This window comes from Accipiter gentilis, chromosome 22 (assembly GCF_929443795.1).
Source record: "Accipiter gentilis chromosome 22, bAccGen1.1, whole genome shotgun sequence".
In the NCBI taxonomy this organism is placed as follows: Eukaryota; Metazoa; Chordata; class Aves; order Accipitriformes; family Accipitridae; genus Astur; species Astur gentilis.
The window spans coordinates 18,506,436-18,530,188 of NC_064901.1; the positions used below are offsets into that span (position 1 = coordinate 18,506,436).

At 38.8% G+C, this 23,753-nt stretch overlaps 1 protein-coding gene across 3 annotated transcripts; it reads right to left on the minus strand.

Moving 5' to 3' along the window:
* Nucleotides 1–481: 481 nt before the first annotated feature.
* Nucleotides 482–23,518, minus strand: SNAP23 (synaptosome associated protein 23). Of its 3 annotated transcripts, none has more exons than XM_049825273.1 (8): nucleotides 23,400–23,518; nucleotides 13,262–13,367; nucleotides 12,649–12,690; nucleotides 10,799–10,847; nucleotides 10,182–10,299; nucleotides 6,585–6,737; nucleotides 5,861–6,005; nucleotides 482–3,265 (listed from the first exon to the last, which is right to left on the minus strand). In XM_049825273.1, exons 2-8 carry the CDS (start codon nucleotides 13,316–13,318, stop codon nucleotides 3,200–3,202), a joined length of 630 nt encoding a protein of 209 aa, XP_049681230.1. In that variant the 5' UTR covers nucleotides 13,319–13,367; nucleotides 23,400–23,518; the 3' UTR covers nucleotides 482–3,199. The 3 variants fall into 3 exon arrangements, with proteins under 3 accessions (XP_049681230.1, XP_049681231.1, XP_049681232.1); XM_049825274.1 differs by having other exon boundaries at nucleotides 23,384–23,518; XM_049825275.1 differs by lacking the exon at nucleotides 23,400–23,518 and adding an exon at nucleotides 23,036–23,257.
* Between the last annotated feature and the right edge of the window lie 235 nt (nucleotides 23,519–23,753).

Here is a 23,753-nt window from a genome sequence, read left to right on the forward strand (position 1 = left end):
TACTATCAGAGAAAATACAATTTAAATTGCCTCACAAGTGAATTGCATTGGCAGTAGGGTAAATTACTAGATTTCCCCTACTGGACTAAGTATTTACTAGGCATCCGTTACCGATACTTGACTGGAAAGGTTTTGGTTGGTTTTTTTTGTTTGTTTGTTTTTCTTTTCACTTAGTTCCTTTGCCATCCTGAAGCGTAGTTCCCATGTCAAAATTGCAGTCTTTCAAAGAAGAGATGGACACATTTCATAGGTTGAAGTTAGGTGATGTTGATTATGCAGGGATGAAAACTGGAGTGTTAAAAAAATCACAGTATTCCTGTCTTCCCAACCACACCCATTCCTTTGTTAGCATTAGGATTTTTGTGAGATAAAAATAGAAGGGAAACTTCCTAGTTGCATAGTAGCAGCTGGTTCTGCCAAGTTTTTCAAGGACAGGAAACTAAACAAAGACATTTCTAAGTGAAAATAGTTTTAAAACACATTCAGTTATAAAAGTATGTATTTTTTGTGCACAATATATAATTTTAACAATCAAAAGCAGAAACTGTAAACCTTCATTCTTAATAGCATTCAGAAATACAAAGACGTACAAGTGTTGATTCCATCCCATAGATATGGAAATTAAACATCTATTCTACAGACAACAGTAAGACAATCCAAGAAGCAGACTGTGTTTTTCAGTAACATAAAGGCACCAACTCCCTCATGGATTTGGCTCTTGCTGCATCAGAAAATAGTATTGATATTCCACTAGTACTCAAGCTTAGAGTCTTAGAAATTAATTTCTTCGTATGGTATTCATTGCAATATTACGATTCTGATACAGCAACCACAGCATTCTCTCAGCCAACGTGCTGATTTGTTGTTAGAGCTCAGGGAAGTCAAGAACACGGACTTGTAATGGCAAGGGAGAAAAACATTCCAATGTTTGGAATGAAAAACACTCCAATGTTTGGAATATCCAAATGCTACAGAGCAGGTTTGCACTGTTGTAAGCAAAATAAGGTAACCCCTTTAGTCTTCTGGTCCAGGAGACAATCATTATTAAATAATGCATACTTTGCTTTCACAACCAGCAGCAAATATTCCTTCAGTTAACCTGAAGTTTGTAAGAAGGAAAAAAAAAAAAGTATACAACTCCCATATGCTTTCCCATTCAAATGCTTGTCAGAAATCTACTAGGCAATGTTCTTAAAAGTACTCTTTGCTACTTGTGTTTTTAAGCACATAATCTTAATTTACTAATGGGGTAGATAATGAGCTTTTAATATTAATTACCTTTCCAACAACTACAGCCAGACAGAAGCCAACACACACTACTGAAGTATCCAGCCCCCTAAAAATGACATTACCTTATTCACATAAGGCAGTCTGCCACTGCCCTATTTACTACACACAGCAGCTCCATCCTTTGGTCAGTTTTTTGTTGTGTTGGGGTTTTTTTTGGGGTGTTGTTGTTTTTTTTTTTCTTTAAATATCTAGTTGTCCTGGGAATGAACTGAGAATACACCAGTAATACTGATTGTATTTCTACTAAAAAGAAAACAAAACACTTAACACTGTTTGTCTTGCATTTCAGTAGATTAGCGTCATCTCTCTAGCCCTGGGATTCCTTATTAATGGCTACAAGATACTTGTGGACCATCCTTTCAAAAACAACCACCCCATAATGCTATTAATTCTAATTATTCCTCCAATTAATTTGGTTTGAAGATTTTCACCATCCAACCTTGAGTATCACAGGTTATTCCAAAGCACCATTTTCACCTTTAAAACAGGTATAACATTGCTGTGTGGAGTTAGAATTGTACAGGTCACTTGCAATTTACTTGCCAAAAAAAAAAATTTCAAGAAAATCCTGGGATAAATCTGATTATATTACAGTAAAACCAAACTGGTTTTCTTCTTACCTCACCTGGTCAGAAACTCCTCTATTCTGCAACAGAACAGGAACATTTTAGTTACAAGCAACGTGAGCATGTAGACTTTCCAATTGCCAGTCCCAAAGTCTGCAATAATAAACCAGTCAGGAATCTATTTAGAACTAGTTTATTTAGAACTAGCATACAGTTCTTGAATAGGTAGTGCTTCCTCCAGACTGTGACAAAGAAGGTTCACAATAAGCTTCTCTGTTTTCAATAGGTTTAAGAAGCTCCCCCAAAGTCACTGCTGAGAGCAAACTGCACCAGATCTCAGTCATTATTTTGCACTGGAGAAAGGCATAAAATGAACTCCAGTGAAAACTGGCCAAAACAGAATCTGAATCTGGATGTGAAAAAGCTGCATGCTTTTTTCTTCCAGTTAAGATGCATTATTCTAACACTTAAAAGTTAACTTTTAGATGAGGGGCATAAAATTTTCCATCAAATAAATACTTTAGGGAGACAGTTTTATTTTCTTCTACTCACATGGGCATGGGGTTCAGATCAGGTATATATATACAAAACAAGTATTATCAGAACAATGCAGCATGATTTCCTAGTCATGGCCTCCAAACCTATGTCAATTTACAGTAAAGAAATGGAAACCTGTATATCCCTCTAGTTACCTTTACATTAAAGTTGATGTGGTTAGGAAGTGTTTTAAAGCCCTCAACCCACAAGTAGTAAGCAGTGGGCCTCTTCAATTCTGTAATCCACAAACTCAATCCCAAACAAATCATGTGGTTTGGATTGTAAAACTATGTTTAGCCTGCTAGAGATACAAGTCAGACAATATTCACCAAGTCCCTATTTTAGTGAACACACTCAATTTATGAGGTATTTCAAACAGTGCAAAGTGCCCTCTCCAACCTTCCACAACTGTGAATTCAGGTTACCCTGCTTGTTCAATTTTAATAAAGGACTGTATTTTGGGTGCAGGGGAAAAAAAAAAAAAAAAAAAAAAAAAAAAGAAAAAAGACTGGGATGGGAAATAAAACATGCAAGAATATTCTCAAAGCCATAACACTTTTAGCCCTGAGCAGTTTAAAGAAAGTGAAGGCAGATGAGTAGGAAGAAGTTATGTTGGCTGCTTTCTTGGAGTCAAGGCCATGTGTACATGAAACAATAAAAAAAAATAAAAGAAAGTTAATGCCTATAGAAAGGGTACTGCTTCATTTTTCCCAGACCCTCTTATTTCAGAATAGGAGAATTTTCACAGATTCATGAATATGGTGGCTTGCAGCTGGAGAGATAGTGTCATTGAATGACAGCAGGCTTTAATTGTCAATTAGTTTCTTGGCTCTGATGTTGGCTTGCTCAATGCGTTCCCTGTTTGTATCGGCCTGAAAGAGAGAAAGTCATAGGTCATTTGCAGACTTCATGCAAAACAATTTAAAAATTCAAATGGACATGAACTTCTGAATTGCAGGATATTAGCGTTATGGTAGACAGAAGAAAAGCAACTTGGAAGCTGGAAGTATTTTTAGCCAGCATATGCTGTCAATTTTGGCAGAAACATAATCAGGAGAAATAGTTTTCAGTCTTTAGCTAACCCTTACAACATACAGCAGCTTGCCTCAGCAAGTCAAGAAGAGCATTAACAGAACAAGGGGATAAAAATTCCCTCTCTCCAAGTGTTTAGACACCTTAAGGACCTCTACAGGCAGCTTTGTGGCTATGGACTAGAAGTAATAGTCAAAACTGGAAGTGACTTATGGGCATAAAGTCAGAATTATTTTGCTTAGTGCAAAGCCCTGGTTTTCATCCACACACCCTCCAGTGTCCTAGTGTCATAGTATGGTATCTGTAAGAAAACCACTTTATTTTATAATTGGTTTACTATTATAAAGCATCAGAAGTCAGCCACAGCATTTAGACTGAACAAATGTCAAAAGACCATTTTAGTGAAACATACGATTGGAAGCTTCGAAATAACTCCCCAATTATCCAGCCTGCAATGGGAATGAGCAGGAGGGGTAATAAGCACAAAACTAGCCTCTGCCCCCACCATGAGGAATGGAACTCCCGAGAAGCTCTGCCTGTGCCAAGTATCTGCCATTTCACACCTTCATACTGCAATGGCCTAGGAAGAGGACATCGGCAGTTCAAGCCCTTCCCTCCTCTTCTTTCCTTCCTGCCCTTTGGGTCAAGGGTTGGGGAAGGGCAGGAATCTACCACAGAAAACAGAGAATCTAACATGTTAACAACACTTTGTAAACACATTGGTCTAACTACTAGACCTTTTTCTTAAAAACTCAGTAACGTAAGCTTTTATTAGGGGTTTATTCAGACTAGGAGTCCTGCATAACACTGCAGGCTACCAAAAGTCACCCAGTCAAGCCTCTATGTTTCCCAGGTGAGTTGGAATCTTTCGTTTTTTAAAAATTAAAAATAAAAGCATCAACTTTATTCTGAAGTTAAGCTTAATACTGCTCTTTGTTTCTTTATATGATACTGTCCTTCGGAGATTTACCCTCAATGTTTTGATTTGGTTTCCACACTGTTAACTAGATTTAAAAACAGTTAGCAGCAGAAAAGGATTAATTTAAATATCCTGAGACAGGTTGCCAGTCTCAAAGCCAGGAATTGCACTTTCATTTTTATTGCTGTTTTGTAAAGCAATCCTAACTCATTTACATCATATTCTAATAGTAAGACTTGATCACCAAAATTTATGCAGACCACTAAAATGAAAGACCATCAGGCCAAAACAGGTGCTTGAAACTACCAGAAACACTACTGCTAAAACTAATTCCCACTTGCAGTCAAATCAACCAGGCAGTTTTCCATCCACTTTATAAGCTGTAAGAACTTCACACCTAATTTTAAACTCCAATTAAATTTTCTAGTGTTCTTTAAAATGTTTGACTGCTTTTACTTGATAATCACCTCAGATCTGCAGTTTCAGGGAACAGAGAAAGACAATTAAGGCATCCTCTATAAGATCACGTTGATTGGCCTTATTAATACCACAACCCCTAAATTACTAGACAAAATTGAGATGCTGACATATGTACAACCAGAATTTAGGTCAGACTAGCTCTGTATGTTTGAGAACATTCCATTCCCCTTGCTTTTAAACCTACTGGGCATTTCACGAGATCTTTGACTTCCCATTTTGTCTTAATTCTGTGATTTTACAGCAATTGGTGTTCACTTCTGCTTTTTTATATCTTTAATATACACTATTCATTAAAGCTCTCATTTCCTTTCTTAACCAGGATACCTGTAAAAGAACTTCTATTCATTTCAGAATATGGGAATTTCTAAAATAAAGCTAACTTCCTCATAAGTTGCCCTCTGAAAGAAACCCCCCCAAAACATATTTATATATACGATTCCTCTGGTTTTGGAAGCTAATCTTTAAAGCAATAAAATAAAATAAAGATGTTACTGGCTGTGACTAGCTTCATGTGCACATGAGGGCAGACCATGTCCCTGTGCACTTATAAAACCTAATATTCCAAAGTCTCCACAGCCCCAATATTAACCGTCCATGAGAATGAGGGCAATAAGTTACCTGTGTTTTATTTTACACTCAATAATTATAGTGACTTTTTAGGAATTCCAGAAGAATCTTGCTATTGTTAGAAATACCATTCCCTACCACGTACAAGATTCCCTGAAAGCAACAATCCCCCAGTTATACCTCCAATAAATGTTTGCCCTTTTGGTCCAATCAGTTTAGTTGTTTTCAGAGTAAGCAGTGACATGTGCTGTATTTTTAGGTTTCCTGACACTCTGAAGCATTTGAATTTTCAGCTACGTACCCAGATACCAAAATATATCTCTTGTTCAAAACACTGCAACCTAGAGGATGGTATAATCTTAATACATATTTACTGCAAATACAGGCAGATAGGACAGTGAGCCCATTCCTTAGAATTTCTCAGTTAACCACCTCTAAGCTGAAGGCAGAGAACACCTTTGACACTTACCTTTACATTTATCCGGTCTATTTGTTTATTCTGGGCATCAATCTCATTGCCCATATCCAAAGCCATGTTTTTCAAATTCCCAAGAATGTTTCCCACTTGAGCAAGATTTTCATCCATTTCATCTTCTCTGGCATCATTTGTTATCCTGCTCAAATAATTAAGACAAGGTTTCCAAGAATCAAGAACTTGCTTTTCCCTACTCTAAATTTACTTTAATAGAAATTGTTTGTTGCACAGTTATCTGACAAGCAGTGTATTCAAGCCAAGGTATGTTTTTCCCCTTTTAAAACCCCATGTATTCCAAGCAAGCAGCCCACCAAAAAAGGTGCTAAGCTAACCACTATTACAAAATAGCCTTAAAATTTAAAGTAACAGCTACCAGAGGAAGTTTAAGACATGAGTTTGTCTCAAATATACTTTATGACAACAGAAGTCCTTGATATTTTTAAGTCCCCCCAACAACTGAGCACTAAACTCTATAATCCTCACATTCAGAAACAGACTGATAATACAACCACCATGAAAAAGAAGTAAGTGTAAGATGAGCACTACAATACTGAAAGTGTAGGTGTCTGCCACCTCCTTTCCAAGCAGTAACAATTCCTCCAAGCAGTGGTAAAAAACTTACTATTTAGCAACTTCACTTAAAACGCATCTGAAAGTAGCTGACAACCAGTAATTTAGGATTTCTGCTTTTGAGATTGAGAAATATGAAGAAGCACACCTTGTAATATATCCACCACTTGGTCCTCCAGAAGTCTGAGGCTGCTGCTGATTTATACTTCTTGGTTGCATGGATATTACATGATCTGCTGAGTTCTCCGTTCCATCTCCCCAGGTTGCTCTGTAAGCCTTGCTAGCCTCAAAGTTCTTCGTCCTAATCCGTAAAAATAAAAAATCTGAACTGCTACATCAGAAATATGGCTTCCTGACTGAAGTTCTGTATTAATCTAGGATTTTCAGAAACAATTGTCTTGTGCCTGAAAGAGATTACATCTTGTATAGGCAAAGCCTTGTTCATACAATACAATTTCTTGTATCCGGATAGGACAGACATAACTGGGTTACTCTAGGGACAGTGATTAATTTGATCTTACCCTTTAATACAAGCACAGTCATTTCCTTAAAGTAATATACCTTACCAGAAGAGGGGAATCTTATGACAGTGACAGGAAAGCTTACACTGTCATAAGATAAAGTTGCATTTACAACAGGACTTAGTCTAGAGTCAGGATTAGTTACTTTTCAGGGAAGAAATGGGGATGAAGGAAAAAACCTCCCTCATACAAACAGCTACACTATGCAAGAGAACCATTACTGGGTTTTGTCAAACATCTGCTGCTGCCAAGTCTTTCTCTTTAAAATTAATGTTTCTCAGGTTAATTTTGATTATGAAATAACAGTGATCATGTTTAAATAGCTCCCTCATTGTGCAATTCCATTATACTAACTCCATTAAAGTGACAAACCAACTTACCATTACACTTTTACCACACCATTCAGAAGAGAAAAAAGAAAATTAAAGAAAGCACACTGACATGAAGCAAGAATCCCAGACCCACAAAAGCAAGAGGAGAAGAAAACATAACAGGGAAAATAGCTGATCTAAACTGGGGTCAGTTCTCATGAACCCTAAAGAACATATTTTGAGAATAACATTCTCATGTTCACCTTGTTTGCTGGCATTTTCAGGTTTAAGCTAGAAAATCCAGACCCCACTGCCACTTTTCTGCTTCTTTAAAAGCCTGTGAAGGGAAATCTTCACAGCGTGTTTCAGTACATCTAACTTTACAGTTAGAGGTAATCAATTCCTATATCTGTAGTGCCTTTTAGTAGCCCAGATGTTTCACATCTGAAGAGGTGTGAAATTAGCTGTAATGAAGAAGTATTCCCCTCATTCTGGCATTTATGTAATCAAAACAGGAAATAGTATTTCATAGGTCAGATCCTATGAAAAGTAATCTAGTATGAATACATCAAGGGGATGAAGTAGAATACTTTCTCAGTTCATAATGGAACTGTTGCACCCAGGACAACCCTGAAGAAACCTAAACTAGTCAATTCTAGCTCCTCGTGCATACACAGGCTTAAAGATCTCTAAGTTTACTGCAACTAGATTGAGCATTAGTATGAATGAGATTAAGATATAAAGCCACAACAGCAGGAGAGCTTTATATGCTTGGCTTTTGGATTAGCAAAGTCTTAGGTGCCAGAGGTAACCAAGGAATTTATTGAACAAGAACAAGTGGCCTGAAAACTACTTGCACATCTGAAGTAGACAACTAGAAACAGATTTGTTGCTCAAACTAAGCACAGTTAAGAACAAAGCATCTCACCACCTGTTTTTTTTAAGAGCTGTTTTTCAAATTACTACACATTCACTTTTCTTACGTTACATTTATGTAAGAGTAAGGCAATTTATACAACTTGTCAAAACAGCAAGGGCTCAAGCAGTTCAACGTTTCCACAGCTAATAGTAATTAACATTTTCTATTCACATCAGTATTACAATACATCACAGTCACAAGGCAACCTGCATGCAGACATCATGCACGTGCAAGCACAAATCCAATATAAGCATCACTTCAGACAGCTGGTTAAATGTACATCTGCACTAAGATGACTGACCTTGTCCTAAAATCCACTTTCACCAGTTAAGTGAATACAGCTTCTTATCCTAGTCTTCATTTTTAGAAAGCAAGCATCAGTGTTAGGAGAGAATAGAGAAGAAAGAATAGTAAAGACCAGCAAATAGGTAAATTGTTATTAGTACATAGATTATATTAGTGTACTGCCAGTATTTTGTGTTTTCACAAAGCTTTTATAAACAATCTAAGCCTAGGAGAAATGAGAAAAGCAATATTTAATTCAGCAAGCATTGTGATTTAGCTTTATGAAAAACATGAAAAGCTTTGGAGATAACTGGTTGACAAATAACTCTGACATTGACAGAAAAACTGATGTAATGGTTGATATATGAAAGGCATTCATGGCTCCTTCTTCATTGCCCTCTACTTCGCTAGTAGATTTTTCTGCACATTACTGCCCTTTTTGGTACACAACTCCATTTCTTTTATTGTTATCTGTATATTTTGAGTGCCACAAGAGTTCACAAATTCTAAGCTTACTTAGTGTCAATAAGCTGCTTGGCTTTGGTGAAATATACAGAAAACAAAGACCGAGTGTGTCAAAATGCTCAAAGTCCATCAGCTTGGTAAAACTAATACAAAGCAGTAAGCACACCTATCCAGAGTTCAGGACAGAACTATCTGCCTTTTCAAGGTATTAAAGCTCCAAGACTTTCAGCCTTAGAAGCCACATCCATACCTATCCTAAATGATCCTCAAAGTATTATTCTGGTGGATAAGCAGACTCAGCTACTCCAAGGAATTTTTACCTAAATTTCTGCTACCTCTCAGTTGAATAAGGTCGCTTTTGCTCACGTTAAAGAACTAAAAAAAAAACAACCAGACACATTACTCACTTCAGTGTTCACACTCTTAAAATAACTTACTTCTCCTTTACATGGAAGAACTATGATCACATCCAATTCACACAAATCAATTCGATACTTTGCTGCTTAAAGATAAAGCTAGCACACATCCAAAAAATAAGTATTGTTTTCCTTACAATACCAATTTCTGATCATTGTTTAGGCTGTTTAGGTCTTTAGAAGTACAAATCAAGTGCCATACAAAAGACCAGATTACTCTTAACTGACTTGGATATGGGAGCCATAACACTGATGTTATAAAGATACTGTGAAGCAGGTCTGCAAGCATTTATGTAGTCCTAGCAAAAGATTAAAGCTTTAACACTAATGTCTGTTCTTCCACTATCTTCCTCCCAAAAGCACAAACATTTTTTTAAATGCCTAGAGAACCAATATTACTGTCCTTCTCTGAAACAGAAGTTTTCTTGCTTTTAAGTACCACAAAGCTGCGAAAAAATTATTTCTGGAGTTAAATTTCTAACAGACAGGCACTTACATATAGCTGTTTGCAGTCCAGTTTGTTCTTATCTGTATGGACATTCATAGTATTCTACTAAATGTAAACCTTAAGGAGATTAGGGCACAATTGTGCATTATACAGCAGCTATATTTACAGTAAAAGGGGCACAATATATGGTTAGATGCAAGTAAGCTTTAGCTACTCTCATGCAATATTAAAAGGGTGCACCTCTACAAACCAAAACAGTCAACTTCCCTAGAGATTCAGCATTTTTTAATTAGCTCTTTTATTAGATACTATCTTCCAGTACAGTAGCTAGCTATTGGGAATATTCTAGAACTTCACACCTAAGTACCACTTTAACTGACCTGTTACAAGGACAGACACAGAGCCCACAACATTTGTTGAGCTCTGTCAGTGTCTTCTCAGCTTCTCTCATATCCTTATTTATCTGGTCCATGCCTTCTTCTATGCGATTTAGTTGTTCTGGAAGAGAAACAAGTAACCTGAATAAACAGATTTGGGGAAGGTGGGGGTGGCATATTAACATTTCTTTCAAGCAGGAACTTACAAGTTTCAGTTATATCTTTATACCAAGACTAATGCCTTTTTTCTTTCCTGCTTTCTGGGATTTTTTTTTTTTTTTTTTTTAATTTTTAACAAAGATATTAAGTGGTGTTTTGTTTACTACATTGAAAATATTTTCCCCTATCCTTAGAGCATCACAGTTACAGTCATACTATTGTGGAAAGGAAAGGCTTCTGTAGTAGAGTGGTATTACATTGTAACTAACATGGTCTCTCAGCTACTTTAAAACCCCTTTTAAATACTACAAACACACTGGAATAACCAATTAGCAAATCTCATTTTCACATAGGTAGTCCTTAATAAGCCTTTAGTTTCAGCAACAACTCTTGAATGATAATCCTTCTTCTTACAGTCATAAAATTGATTTTTAGCTAGAGAAGAAGAATGAAGAACTCACCTCCCTGTTCACCCAGCATGGTGATAGTTTTGGTACCGACATCCTGGGACTGCAGAAAGAAATGTATTTGCAGATATAAACCCAGATTTCAATACAGCAGTGCAAAACCAGGTCACCTCTATAGTAAATTTGATAAGCCAACCAAGTTCATAATAAAACTCTGTGCTATGAATAATTTCTGTAGCAAAGCTATGCTAAGTTTCAAATTAGATCCTATGTTAGGCTGATAATAATCTCACCTGTTACACTATCACAATTGGTCGGGGGTTTTCCGAGTTGTTTTTTTTTAAATATACATTACAACAAGATGATAAAATTTATTGTAATACTCAGATTGAACTATGACAACGTCAAGCTAAAAAAGTAAACCTAGCTATGTTTTGTTTTGAAGAGTGGCATTTAGTTCATTCTTTATCCCTACACCCTTCAACAGGGCTGACAAGGCCTTTAGTCCTGGACGCCAGAATAAAAGAAAACAAAACAAAGCCTGCAAAATCATTTTTGCAAATTCAGCAGAAGAAATCAGGAAGAAAATAGCCCATCTCTAGTTTTAGAACCAAGCAAAAGAAATCAGTAGTGAGGAATATACCACAGTACAAGTCTTTGCTGGCTCAAAGTCTTGAATCTAGCCATGGAAGTTCCACCCATGCTTTACTGTAAACTGGCAGCACAGAACTGTCTGTGGTAAGAGTCATTTAGGTTCTATGAAACACCAAACTATGATACCAAGAGAAATTATGTCAGCTTATTAGATGTTCTTAACGTTTTTTGTTTGAGAGATGCTTATTAGGCTATGCCGATTCAAATGCCTCACTGGTTACAGTACGATCTTCAGTTCCACAGCAGCCTGCTACTGTCTGGACAGTGAGTACAGGCTCTAAAGCAGTAATGATCAAACACTTTAGGGTCCGTATTAATTGGATTATTTTTTAGTGTTCTCACACTGACAATAAATTGTCTCAAGTCTTCAGCACTAAAAGTCTGGGCAATAACTTTGAAAGGCATTACTGCCTAGTCTCTGGATTCCCATTTGTCTATGGCATATCCAAATACTAGCAGAATTGTCTTGCTGAACCAGTTAAGCTTTAAGTCTACCAGAACTGACTGTCAGTCATGTTATCTTACTCCCTACCAACAGGATGACCTATATTTTTTGAAATTACAGTATCAAAAGTAAACTTTCAGTCATTTTTACACTGGGGCATGCAAGCTGTAACAGTGTAGAGGAACAGATTCCTCACACAATGTCACCTAGATAAACCTGAAATACAGATTTATTTGTTTCAAGTTATATACAAGAGTGTTAAAGAGTTTCATCATCATATTTAACTATCTTTAAAGTTGAAACTGATGAACAGATTGTAAGAAAGTACATGCAGAACTACTTTTGTTTAGAACCAACAGCAGCCCTACCCTCTACTACCCCACCCAACTGAGCCCTGCCCTCCTCCTCAAAGGAAGACATTTTCATGCTGTTCGCAGGTCAAGCGAGCTAAAAGATGAATGATATGAGAAGCAAGTGATACGGTAGCCAAAGCCATAACTGACCATCATAGAAGACTTCTTATAACTCATCTGTAACATTTGGAGATCAGGCCATTTTGTTTAAGAGGAAAACAGGTAAAAAGGATATTGATCCTTCCGTGATCTGACTTTACGTAATGTTTTTCACATTATGTTTAAGTCATTCCAACTCTACTACTGAATTAAAGCAGCAACTTCTAATAATGAAGTATGTGTCTCAAAAGTTTGAGAAAGACAAAAAAGTGAGTCAGATCACTTTGCAATAGTTAACATGCTATTTCTTATACTTTAATAAATCCCCACGGAATTCAAAAGCTTTTCCTTACCTCAACAGCCAAGCTGAGAATCCTCCTTGTGCTTTCCAAAGACTAGAAAGAGAATTTTAAAGTGAGTGTGTTAACAGTATATATCAGTGTCTGAAAGTAGTATTTACCAGTTCATTGCAGTAAGGCAACTAATATACAAAGGTTCATCAACCTGTCTATATGTAATACATGCTACAACACAGTTATAGTGGCAGAATACTAGAGTTTTTTCAGTAACTAGTAAACCCTTTGTTTTTAGTACTTGCTAGTACTTTGCTTATCCCATTGGAAGGTGATTATAAAAGAAATATATTCAAATTAATTCTAGTTAAAAGAAGTCATGAAGTATCAACATGATTAGGAATAGCGTAGGTACCCAGCCTGCACTGTCTCAGTAATCAGGACTGGGTGATCACTACTCAGTCAAGTAGGTGGCTTTACAATTCAGAAGTTTAAATTCATTCTTACTTTTAGGAGTAGTCTTCATTCCAGTATTTACCAAGTAAAGGGAGAGTTTGAAACATTCTGCTATACCCTTGCAGAATCACTACCCTAGACTGTCTTTATTTTTAAAGGACATTGTAATCTTTGCAGCTAAGTACTGTAATCCCAGATGGCTTCCTACAACATTTACCTCATCCGTGACCTGGTTGGCCCTCAGCTGAATTTCTTCAGGTGATAGTTCAGCCATGATGATGAACTATTACTTGTAAGTAATCACACTAAAGAGAATCTTCCCCCTGTAATAAGAGACAGCAGTTAAGCATCAGAATAATCCTTTTATCAGTGTTTTTAGTTGAAACTAGAAGACAGGTCAAAAAATGAAAGCCTATACATTTCATTCTGCTTAGTATAGCACCTGGTTAGGACTAGAAAGCACTAAAAGTATTATTCAGCCTATATGACATAATGAGGAGCTAAGAGAAATGCAGGAACAATCAGTATGTGAAATAGTTTCCTTTCCAAGACTTGGCTTCCTAAACATTTTTGGAAAATTCTATCTACTGTTAGTTTAAGGTAAAAAAAAAAAAAAAAGAAACAAAGTCTTAAAATAAAAAGCTTCTCCATGTTGGAAAAGCACATTGGTTTACCCAGTAATCCAGAAAAAAAATTCATTAAGGCATTTAAGTTACTAGCATAAGCTTGAAATCCCTCAAATGGAAGGGGAAGAACACTTCAACAGGTAGTCAGAAGGGGAAACACTTTCACAGACCAAGCACCTTAGAAGGATTCCAGTAACACTCTAGAAATAGTTGTTCTTACAGTATGGTGAATCTCTCAAATGCAAAATGATCTGCAAAAGTTTTAAATGGCATGTCTGCAACTCCAGCAAAGGTTTTCAAAACTACCTTTCTTATAATAAAGTTAGGATCAAGATTTTCATAACTGAAGTCCCAAGACATCATGACTTAACTTTTGCTATGATCAGGAGATATGTTTTTGCCTGAAGAGACAAGAGGAAAAAGCAAGCCCATCAATAATTGCATTCTTATCAGAGCCAGGTTTTCAGAGCTAAGAACCCGCATTTTTATTGGAGGAATGGTAATAAAGCCAGCACCCCTAGCAATGGGAAAACAGAGCTCCCAGGCTATAAAAGAATTTAATGAGATAGGAGATGAACTGAGTAATAAGAGGATTTTTTTAAAAAAGAATTTTCCCCTTAACTTTAGATTAATCCTTGCTCTTTCCCATGAGTAGCTTCCAATTAAATTCACATTATCCATTGAGACCACGCCAAATATCCTGCTTGACCAACAGAACTATGTTCCATTTTTCCCCTACAAGATCAATATTTTAGAAGGCATAACATTAGTAACTGCTCCTAGAAGGGCAAATTCATGCAGATTCACCCAGCTGTTAGCTAAAGAATGGGTGTTGTTCACCGCTCTTTGCAGGAAGTGTGCATACCTCTGAGGGTGAATTGAAATCAAGACACCTAATCCTTTATACCTAATCCCTTACAGCTGAAGTACTTCAGGATTTAGAGAATATTTCAGCAGGTCTGGTCTTTAGCACCTAACATACCTCCTCAGCCTAAGAGTATGGCTCCAAGAGGTTTATCCAAGTAGGTCTCAACAGAAGTTAGTTTTTGCCATTGCTAAAAAAACCCACACCAAAAACTCAGACATTCTCACACAAGGCCTCTAATACCTCAGTTTGAAGTACTCTAATCTCACTATATAATCACAGAGTTATCTTTTCATTCACAGGCTTAAGCTCCTTTCATGAGGTTTATTTAGAGCAGCTCAGTCCCAACTTTGAATTTGGGAATGCCCTTCAAGCTGGTTTACACAGCTACGGACCAGTAAAGCAGGGACAGGGAGTAAAGGACCTATTTTCACTGAATTAGATTAAGCATAGGAAAATGACATCAAGCTGGTTCTTTGGGTTAAGATCTCACATTTACTTAATATTCAGAAACAGGATAAAATTTCAATTATCTAGGTGCACTGAACAAGCAGTATCTGGATTACTGTAATTGTTGCAGGCTTGGCAAGCCTTTCCCTACTTTGGGTGCTATACAGTCAGGCACTTCCGCAGCTTGGAGCCATAAAACACGTCTCATCTTGGACAGCAAAAGAGATACCATGTCCCCACCCTATGAATACAACAGCTTGCCAAGAGTCCCATTGTAACTGCAGAACAGGGCCGGAAAAGCAGCTGTACTCCCAGAGTGACCTGGAGATTTCTTTTGCAGCAGCCCTGGTGTCCTGCTTCCCTTTGCAGCTGTGGTTTCAGGCTACCCAGGAGTTCACAAACCAGCATAAACACAACTGCTGGCCTTGTGTAACCCTGGCTCAGAAGCTGTATTTGAGTTACCCAAGAGCCATACTGCAGCCAACACTACACAACACAATAACAGTTTCTTTGCTTTTGAGACAAGGGCATGAAAATAATATTCTCAAACATGCATAAGAAGGATTGTTTATAAGTCTTTAATGGGTAGTAAGACTCTTACCTTTGAACAGATGTTTACAAATACATTATACTACTACCTTCATGTTGAGAAAGCACTCAAAATCTGAAGAAGAATGCATACTTTATTAGGGCAGATACTGAGTTTTGTGCTTTATACAATAATGCCAGAATGTTGTCCTGTGCCAGTAGAACCACAAGTTCATAGAGAAGCCATTGAAAAACAAGCCAGCAGTGAGACTGAAAAAGGAGAAGGAAGGAGACAGTCAGCACTTCCAACTTCCAAGCTAGTAATTCTTGGTGGTACAGTTTGGAAGGTAACATACTACTGGAAGCTGACAGTCATTAACTAATTTCAGGACTGAAGCTCACATACACTATACTAAATTCACCCTGGGCTTGACAACCACAATATTAATAAAGTCCTATGAAAGAGAATGCCATATTGAAATCTGATAGTAATTACATGAAGAGACACAACAATTACATTAAAAGCTACTTCATGTACTCTTAGCTATCAAACTATTCCCCCCAACTTTGTCCTATTTACGTTAACTCACTAAGGAACTAGCAATCCATTGACACAAATAAATCACTACTAACACACTAAAGCAGAAAGTATCTGAAGTTGTATCTGACACCAGACAATGGCTTGAAAACACAAGCACTTGCCACTGAATCTACCAGTTCTAACAGATGACAGACAAGCTTTGCTTTCCCCTAGCTTGCTCACAGCTTCCTGAACAATTCAGCTTCCAGACAGCAAGAAGTTCTATGGAAACCCCCAGCATTACTCCCACTTTTCTCCTAAATCAATGGTATTTGGTCTTAAAACTGGTAATGAATTGACCTAACACTGAAGAAATCCAGCTGCGAAATAGGAAGAAAAAAACACCTTTCTGCACAGCAGATGCCCATAATACAGAGCAAAAAAGTTACTTGCAGGATTCCTCAAAGCTGAGGTATCCATGTGCTTACCTTCTGATTCTCATATTTGGACACCTGTTGTGTTTTGCCTCTTGTGAGATGAAAACAATCTATAGTGTAGTTCATATGCTCAATTTACAGTTACTAGGATAACTGACCTATGTGGGAGGAAGCTAAATAAAACCACTCAAAACACTTGGTTAAAAGACAGTGGTCTGACAATCTTATCAAGGATAATAGGGTACAGCTACCTGCTGGTCTTTTCTGATGATTTCTTGAGGTCTTACGTCACTGAAAACAGTGACAGAACCTTTCTTTCTCTAGACTTCCCAGCAAGCTTACCTGCCTTCACTTTTCAGCCATTGCCATTAGAGCTATGCAAAACAAGATTGCATTTCCCTCTTAACAGGTTTAAGAAAACACGCTTTTTGAATTGGTTTGACTATAATGTCTGTTTAAAGCTGAATATCCCAAACTGATGCATTGTCTGTTTAAAGCTGAATATCCCAAACTGATGCATTAGACTCCAAAAAGCAGTAGTTTTATTCCCATTAGTTTATACAACCGAGTTGGCCAGCACTGCGTTTGTAAACACACACACACACACAACCTGCACAATAGCTCTGCAGAAGTAGTTAGTGCCATGAGGCGGAATAGAGAGACATTCCCTAGGCAGTAACAAAAAGACTTCTCACCACACAGCAGTTTAACATCCAAAAAAGCACACAGGAGTAATTGAGAAGAACCCAAATATTTCCAAAAAAGCCTGTTTCCAAAGATGGAGATATAAGCTTGATAGCTGCCTGTCTAATTGGAATAGCTGGAACATAGTAGGTGACTTTATTGCAAGGTATATCTAAAGAAGTTAGAACACCCAAGGTGAGGCCTTTTGTATTGAAATAATAGCTTGGCTATTCCAACAGAACACAGTATACATACATAAAGAAAGGATATTCATTCCCCCCTCTTTCTGCCTCGGAATCATAAAGCACCCACTGAGGCATCCAGCTCTTAAGTTAATGGTATATGACAAAATGATTTTCATATCCAAGACATTAAGATTCCTTAATAAAGACAACATATTCAGGGAGAAAACACCTGACATGGCTAAAGTGTTCCTGGCATGTATTTTTATTATAATGTAAGACTTGCTAAGGTAAGCATTTATTTTAATATCAATGCTCAGTGCCTTTTTTCTTTGCTTTCCTTCTCCTACCATTTTTAAAATCCTAGCCACAAAGTAACCAAAATAAAAAAGACAGCCTACAAAGAGACTTCCTAATTATATTACAACAACATTCTGCTATTTTAGTTTATTTTCCCTCTAGAGTGGTAAGTTTTAAACAAGAAACTAATGTGCCTAAATACAAAGTAGAACTCCTTTAAAGGAGGACATAATGTCAGCTGTATTTACTTTTTTTAAAGCAGAGTACTGCAGTACTTACTCCATTACCAAACCAAACTGCAAGTATTAAACACATTTCAGTGTAACTCCGCCTCTACCCCTTGCATAGGAAAACCTGACAGCTACAGAGTATGCAGAACTAAGCTTGCTACAAAAAAAACCACATTTTCTTGAAGCAATGGGCCTCATGAAACTTTCCTACCATGAAACTTAGTAGACTACAACACATTCATCATATTAACTATCACAGTCTTATAAAAAGGAAGATTCATCAAGAAACAAGAGCAGCAAGGAAATAAATGCAGGGCCTGCAAACCATTAGAATCTGTCTTTCCTGCCATGTTTTGTTTTGGAAATGGTGGGGGCAGAAAAAGTTCTTTGAAATTCCAATTCCAAACACAAGCTTTAGATAAGATGTTATCTCTTCACAAGACTACTCATATTGTGCTAAGCCATCCTATAAGCTCACTAGTATAATGCATATTAAAATTAGGATATTACAGTCCAAGCCAGTTGAGGATGGATTAGGCTTAAGTTACTTCTATCCCTTGGAAAAAGGGAACAATAAAGTAAGGGAAATAAATTTATGTCTGTACAGACATTTTTTCCATTTACTATGCATTTACTCATGGCTCCAAAAACCCTGAAAAATCTTCAATTCACTCTCCTATGTGAAGTTGTTAGGCTGGAGAAGACTGAGGAAAAGACACAGCAAAGGTGATTTTACAGAACTGTTTAAAACCTCAGGGTATTTCCTGCAAAAGAATGAGGGATATGACACACACTTTTGGGCTGACTTTACCATGGTGCCTGACCCTTTGAAAGCATAATTGGCTTAGAGATCTTAATTTGGTAAATCAACACACCCATACAGCAGCTGGAGCATTTTAGTAGGTTCTTTTTCTAACCTGAAAAAACTGGAAGGTGATACAGCTTGATGCAAGCTATGTCTGTGTTAGCAGTAGGGTGATCCCATGAGAGTACAGAGCAAACTTTCATTTGGGGAAAGCGCTGCTCACATTACCACATTTCAGATGGATCAGTCACAAATACTTAAGCAGAGTTCTGCCCCAACCCCAGCTACTGAATTGGGAGCTAACACCTGCCAAGTCATAACTTTCAAAAGACTGAGAGCAACAGAAGCAAATCTAGTGTTAGGAATACCCACAGTGATCTGATGTCTGCATGTGTAAGTCTCCAGTTTAAAATATCTGCTTGTGATCAGAAAGCTAAGACAATATAATTTTATCCAAAAGCAGCTCTCTGGCTGTATTCCCTGAAAATAGGCACATTAGAAAATTTTGGGGAAAAAACCCAACAAACACAAACCCAATATTTGAATTGACAGAGTCCCAAGGTCAAAGTACTGTTTCATGCAGCCAGCAAAAACTTAGTCATCTTTGCCACCGATCTTTCCAGAGCACACAGTAAAAAATTAACATGAAATCTTTCTTTCTTGTCTCTGTCATTGGTCTAAGATACTCCTCTGCACCACTAAGGGTTTTTCTTAGAAGTGTTTTCTTTTTCATTCAGAATTACTTGTAAACTGGATGCCAGCTATTTATGGCAACATTCAGTTTCCAATGTAAACAAGTTTCAAAAGCCATTACAACAGTGAGTGTAATGCATAGTCTTTTCAAGGTGTTTCCAATCCCAATAATCTTCTGAGGCTTATAAGACACTTCCAAGGTAATGAAAGCTCTAGTATGCAATTCACATGCTGTTTGAATATGCTTTTCTTCAGCACTAGCTGAGAAGCAATTCTAAGGCTTATTATCTCCAGAAAAGAAGAAAATTTACTTCCTTGTTTTACAACAGTCTTGGCATATTGAGGCTGTGCTACCCAAAGCACTCAAAATGCATAAGAATTTTTTGTCCTACCAATCTTTGTGATTTAAACCAACTACAGGGTACCACAAGGTCTAATAAAGTGCTTGCTCAGGTGCAATTACACAGCCGACATCTGGAAAGGACTGTAGGCAGGGAGACACTGTCAAAAGTGACAAGTTTTCTTAAGCCAGACAGGTCTATTTGCACCAGACCAATAAATTGTTCTGATTGCTTGCACTTTCACAAACCCACCTTGAATGATCATAAGATTTTTGTCCAGCATCTCTGGCTGACATGCAGCAGTTTTGTGCCTCTGACAAACTGAATGCCTTCCAGAAATTTGTCATACATTGATCACATTTGCTAAATATCATAAATTAATTCCTTACCATCTGGGGGTCCTCTATTTGAACCTAGCCCCTTGTCTACCAAGTTATGCTTCTAATCAATATCACAAACTTTTCTTCCTCCTTCACTGATAACTCCAAACTAGAAGTTAAGCACAAACTTTTCCTTTTTTTCCTGTTAAGGATATTCTGATAATATCAACAACAGACACCAAGCTGTGCCTTGGTGCCTGGTTCCCTAAATGGAGAATAAGTTAGGGGTCCACAATTTTGAGTAGGTGTTGTGGTTTAACCCCAGCCAGCAACTAAGCACCACACAGCCGCTCACTCACTTCCCCCCCCCACACCCAGTGGGATGGGCGAGAGGATCGGGAAAAGAAGTAGAACTCGTGCGTTGAGATAAGAATGGTTTAACAGAAGAGAAAAGAAGAAACTAATAATGATAACACTAATAAAATGACAACAGTAGTAATAAAAGGATTGGAATGTACAAATGATGCGCAGTGCAATAGCTCACCACCTGCCGACCGACAGCCCGCCAATCCCTGAGTGGCAATTCCCTGCCCCCACTTCCCAGTTCCTAAACTAGATGGGACATCCCATGGTATGGAATACACCGTTGGCCAGTTTGGGTCAGCTGTCCTGGCTGTGTCCCCTCCCAACTTCTTGCGCCCCTCCAGCCTTCTTGCTGGCTGGGCATGAGAAGCTGAAAAATCCTTGACTTTAGACTAAAAATTACTTACCAACAACCAAAAACATCAGAGTGTTATCAACATTCTTCTTATACCTAACTCAGAACCATAGCACTATACCAGCTACTAGGAAGACAATCAACTCTATCTCAGCTGAAACCAGGACAGTAGGAAGTAAAGTGAGAGAAGAAGAAACAAGCGTAATACTTTTGGCCATGGAAGACACTAGCTGTGAGAGCTGACGGTTAGTGTAAGATTCTCTCTTTAATGCCAAAACCATAAAGTTTTTATTAAGTTTGCCTTCTAGAATACTTTTTTTTCCTCTCTCTCAGAAGAGCTATTTCCAAGCTGTGAATGAAAACCACATGACTCCTACAAAGTGTTCCAGCAAGACTCCATGCTTATATCTTCATGTTGTTTTCCTCTTCAACAGCTAGTGGAAGGTTCTGGCAGTCAGGAATTAAATGTTGCCGAGTTGAGTGGAAAACTTTCATACATATACATCCAAGTTACTCATTTTCATAAAATAATGATACGAAAGAATCCCACCCTTTCTGTTTCCAAATAACTACATTTGACTACCTCTTAATATCAGATAAATCAGAAAGTAATACTTCTACTTTATCCTTTTAACATAATCCACTAGTAAGAATACCAAAGTATTAAACCTTAAAATCCTACAATTCCCAGTTCACTAGTTCTTTCCTTGGACATTTCATATACATACCAGGGAAGAAATTTTAAATAATAGCTACTAACCAATACATCCAAAAGTATGGTTGAGAAATGCAGTCTATGCCCCCTTTTGGGTAATTTTACCACAAAGGTAGGAAGCATGAGATGACACAACCCTGCTGTTGCAGCAACTGACTGAAAGCCAGTATCTCATGGGCTATGCTTTAAGCCATCAGCAAATTGGTACAGCCTCAAGTGATCACAGATGCTCCCTCAGTTTCTTATCTTGTAAAGCAAGTTGTTGCCTTCCCCAAAAGACAAAAAAATCATGAAACAATATTCTTAGAAAAGTGCGAACATTAGTTACGAAATTTCTGTGCATTCTTGCAAAGATAAAAAAATTAGAGAGTTTATAAATTAGATGGCTTTGTACTGAGTGTTTCTTTTTTTGTTGTTCTTTCAAATTCTTCATATCACTAACGTAGAAGGAGGTGTTTTGTTAAAACCCTTCCTTAACACAAACAGTTACCCTACTTGTTAGTCAGCTGAAATTCAGCCCAGCTAATGCTGGGTGGTACAAGGTATCAGCATCAGAATGTACTCCTCCGTATGATATGCCTACAAGATAAATGAATAAAGCATCTGTGACCCTGGGGAAAGAGGCCAGGGCCCAAGAACAAGACACTAGTCTGCATGCTTCCTGCTTTCTCTTATCAGCTTCCTGAACACACTGCACAGAGGCGATAGTGCAGAGAATAGGCGCTAGTAATGCCACCTCCTCTGTGCAGTGTGTTCAGTTCTATATTCATCTCAACAATTCAATTTTGTCCCTGGAAAAGCCTCGTGATGCCTCCTCCAAATTAGTTACTGGCCAACACAAATTAACAATCAACCCTAGATCCACATACAGACAGCGACAGATTCCATTTCTTCTTAATGACACGAACTGTGCTACATAATAAGCTACTTCAAACACTGCAGAGCAGGGGAGGTCAGGCATATAGGTTGGCTACTAGACCAACAGTAAGCAATTAATTGCTCAATTCAATGAATCAAGCAATTGACATCATAGGAGGCTTTTGCTTTGTCCCTAAACACCTTCCTACATAGCTGTTCTCTCTGCACCACACAAACAGCTTTGTTTATGAAGAATTAAAGTACCACCCAGCTGCTTAGTTCTGAACGCTGATCATCTATCTACTGCCCTTTTTAAGACAGTGAAAAAGAGGAAGGTAGCTAGAGAAGTTGCATAAAAAAATTTCCCAAGTTTCTTAAGCTCATTTGTTTAGGTTGACAAATCATGCCTGTTGTTTTGATAACCTTCATTGTATGAAGCAGAAGTAAAAGTGAAAAGAGGTGAAGGAAAAAGTGAAAAACAAAGCCGACTTCGTTAGCTTCGCAGAAGGGCCAAGGGCATCAAGCTAAGAGAAGCACAAAAGCACAGGTTACTTCTGATGGTTATCGTTTACCACGCACCACAACAGCATCTCACCCACTAGTCTAAAGGCGGCTGGGCATAACGCAAGCTGACGAACGCGTAGCAAGAGGCGGGTTTCGTCCCGTACCCCACTAACGGCTCAACTCGAGGGCTCTCACCAAGCCAGTAACAAAAATACCTGGAAACGGCGCTGACCTCCCTCGCAGGGGAGGGCCGGGCGAGGCCTCCCAGCACCGAGGGGACGCCGAGGCGGGGGCTTGGAGCGCCCTCCCGGGCCGCCCGGACCCCCACCAGGCCGCGTCCCGGTCACCCCGTTACCCTGCGCTGACTCACGGGCCCGGCAGCCGAGACAAGGCGGCACCCGCTGGGCCAGCGCGGCCGGGACCGTCCCGTCCTGTCCCGCGTAGGCCCCCACCGGCCCCCAAACCCGCCCCGCACAGGGCGCTACGCGGCAGGGAGGCGGCCACAGACCGGATCCGCCAGCCGGCTGCCCCGCCCGGGCAAGCCCGAACCGCCGTACACTTACCGGCGCCACCACTCACCTCACGGCCCACAGCCGCCGCCGCCGCCGAGCCGAGCCGAGCCACGCCGTGCTGAGCCGCCCCTTTAAGAGCCCATGTCCCGCCCGTCCCCGGTGCCGACCGCCGACCTGCGAGCCCGTCACTGCCCGTCCCCCGGAAGCGGGAACCGGCACCACCCATGGGAGGCGAGGGCTGCGCGCCACTCCCAACATGGCGGCAAAAAGCGGACCCGCCCTCGCCGCGCCACAGGCAGGGCGGCGGGAACGCCGTGTACACCCGGCCCGTGTACACCCAACATGGCGCGACGCGGGGTGCTTGTGCGCATGCGTCGGCGTCCCGCTCTTTTTCTCGGCGGTGTGCTGCCTGCCGTGTTAG

Excerpts from the sequence above, each read along its gene's own strand:
- SNAP23 (XM_049825273.1), bottom strand. The coding sequence starts at position 13,318 with ATGGCTGAACTATCACCTGAAGAAATTCAGCTGAGGGCCAACCAGGTC. Across the intron at positions 10,848-12,648 it reads TTCTCAGCTTGGCTGTTGAG|TCCCAGGATGTCGGTACCAA; the intron begins GTAAGGAAAAGC and ends TTCTTTCTGCAG. Across the intron at positions 6,006-6,584 it reads AGTGGTGGATATATTACAAG|GATAACAAATGATGCCAGAG; the intron begins GTGTGCTTCTTC and ends TTATTTGAGCAG.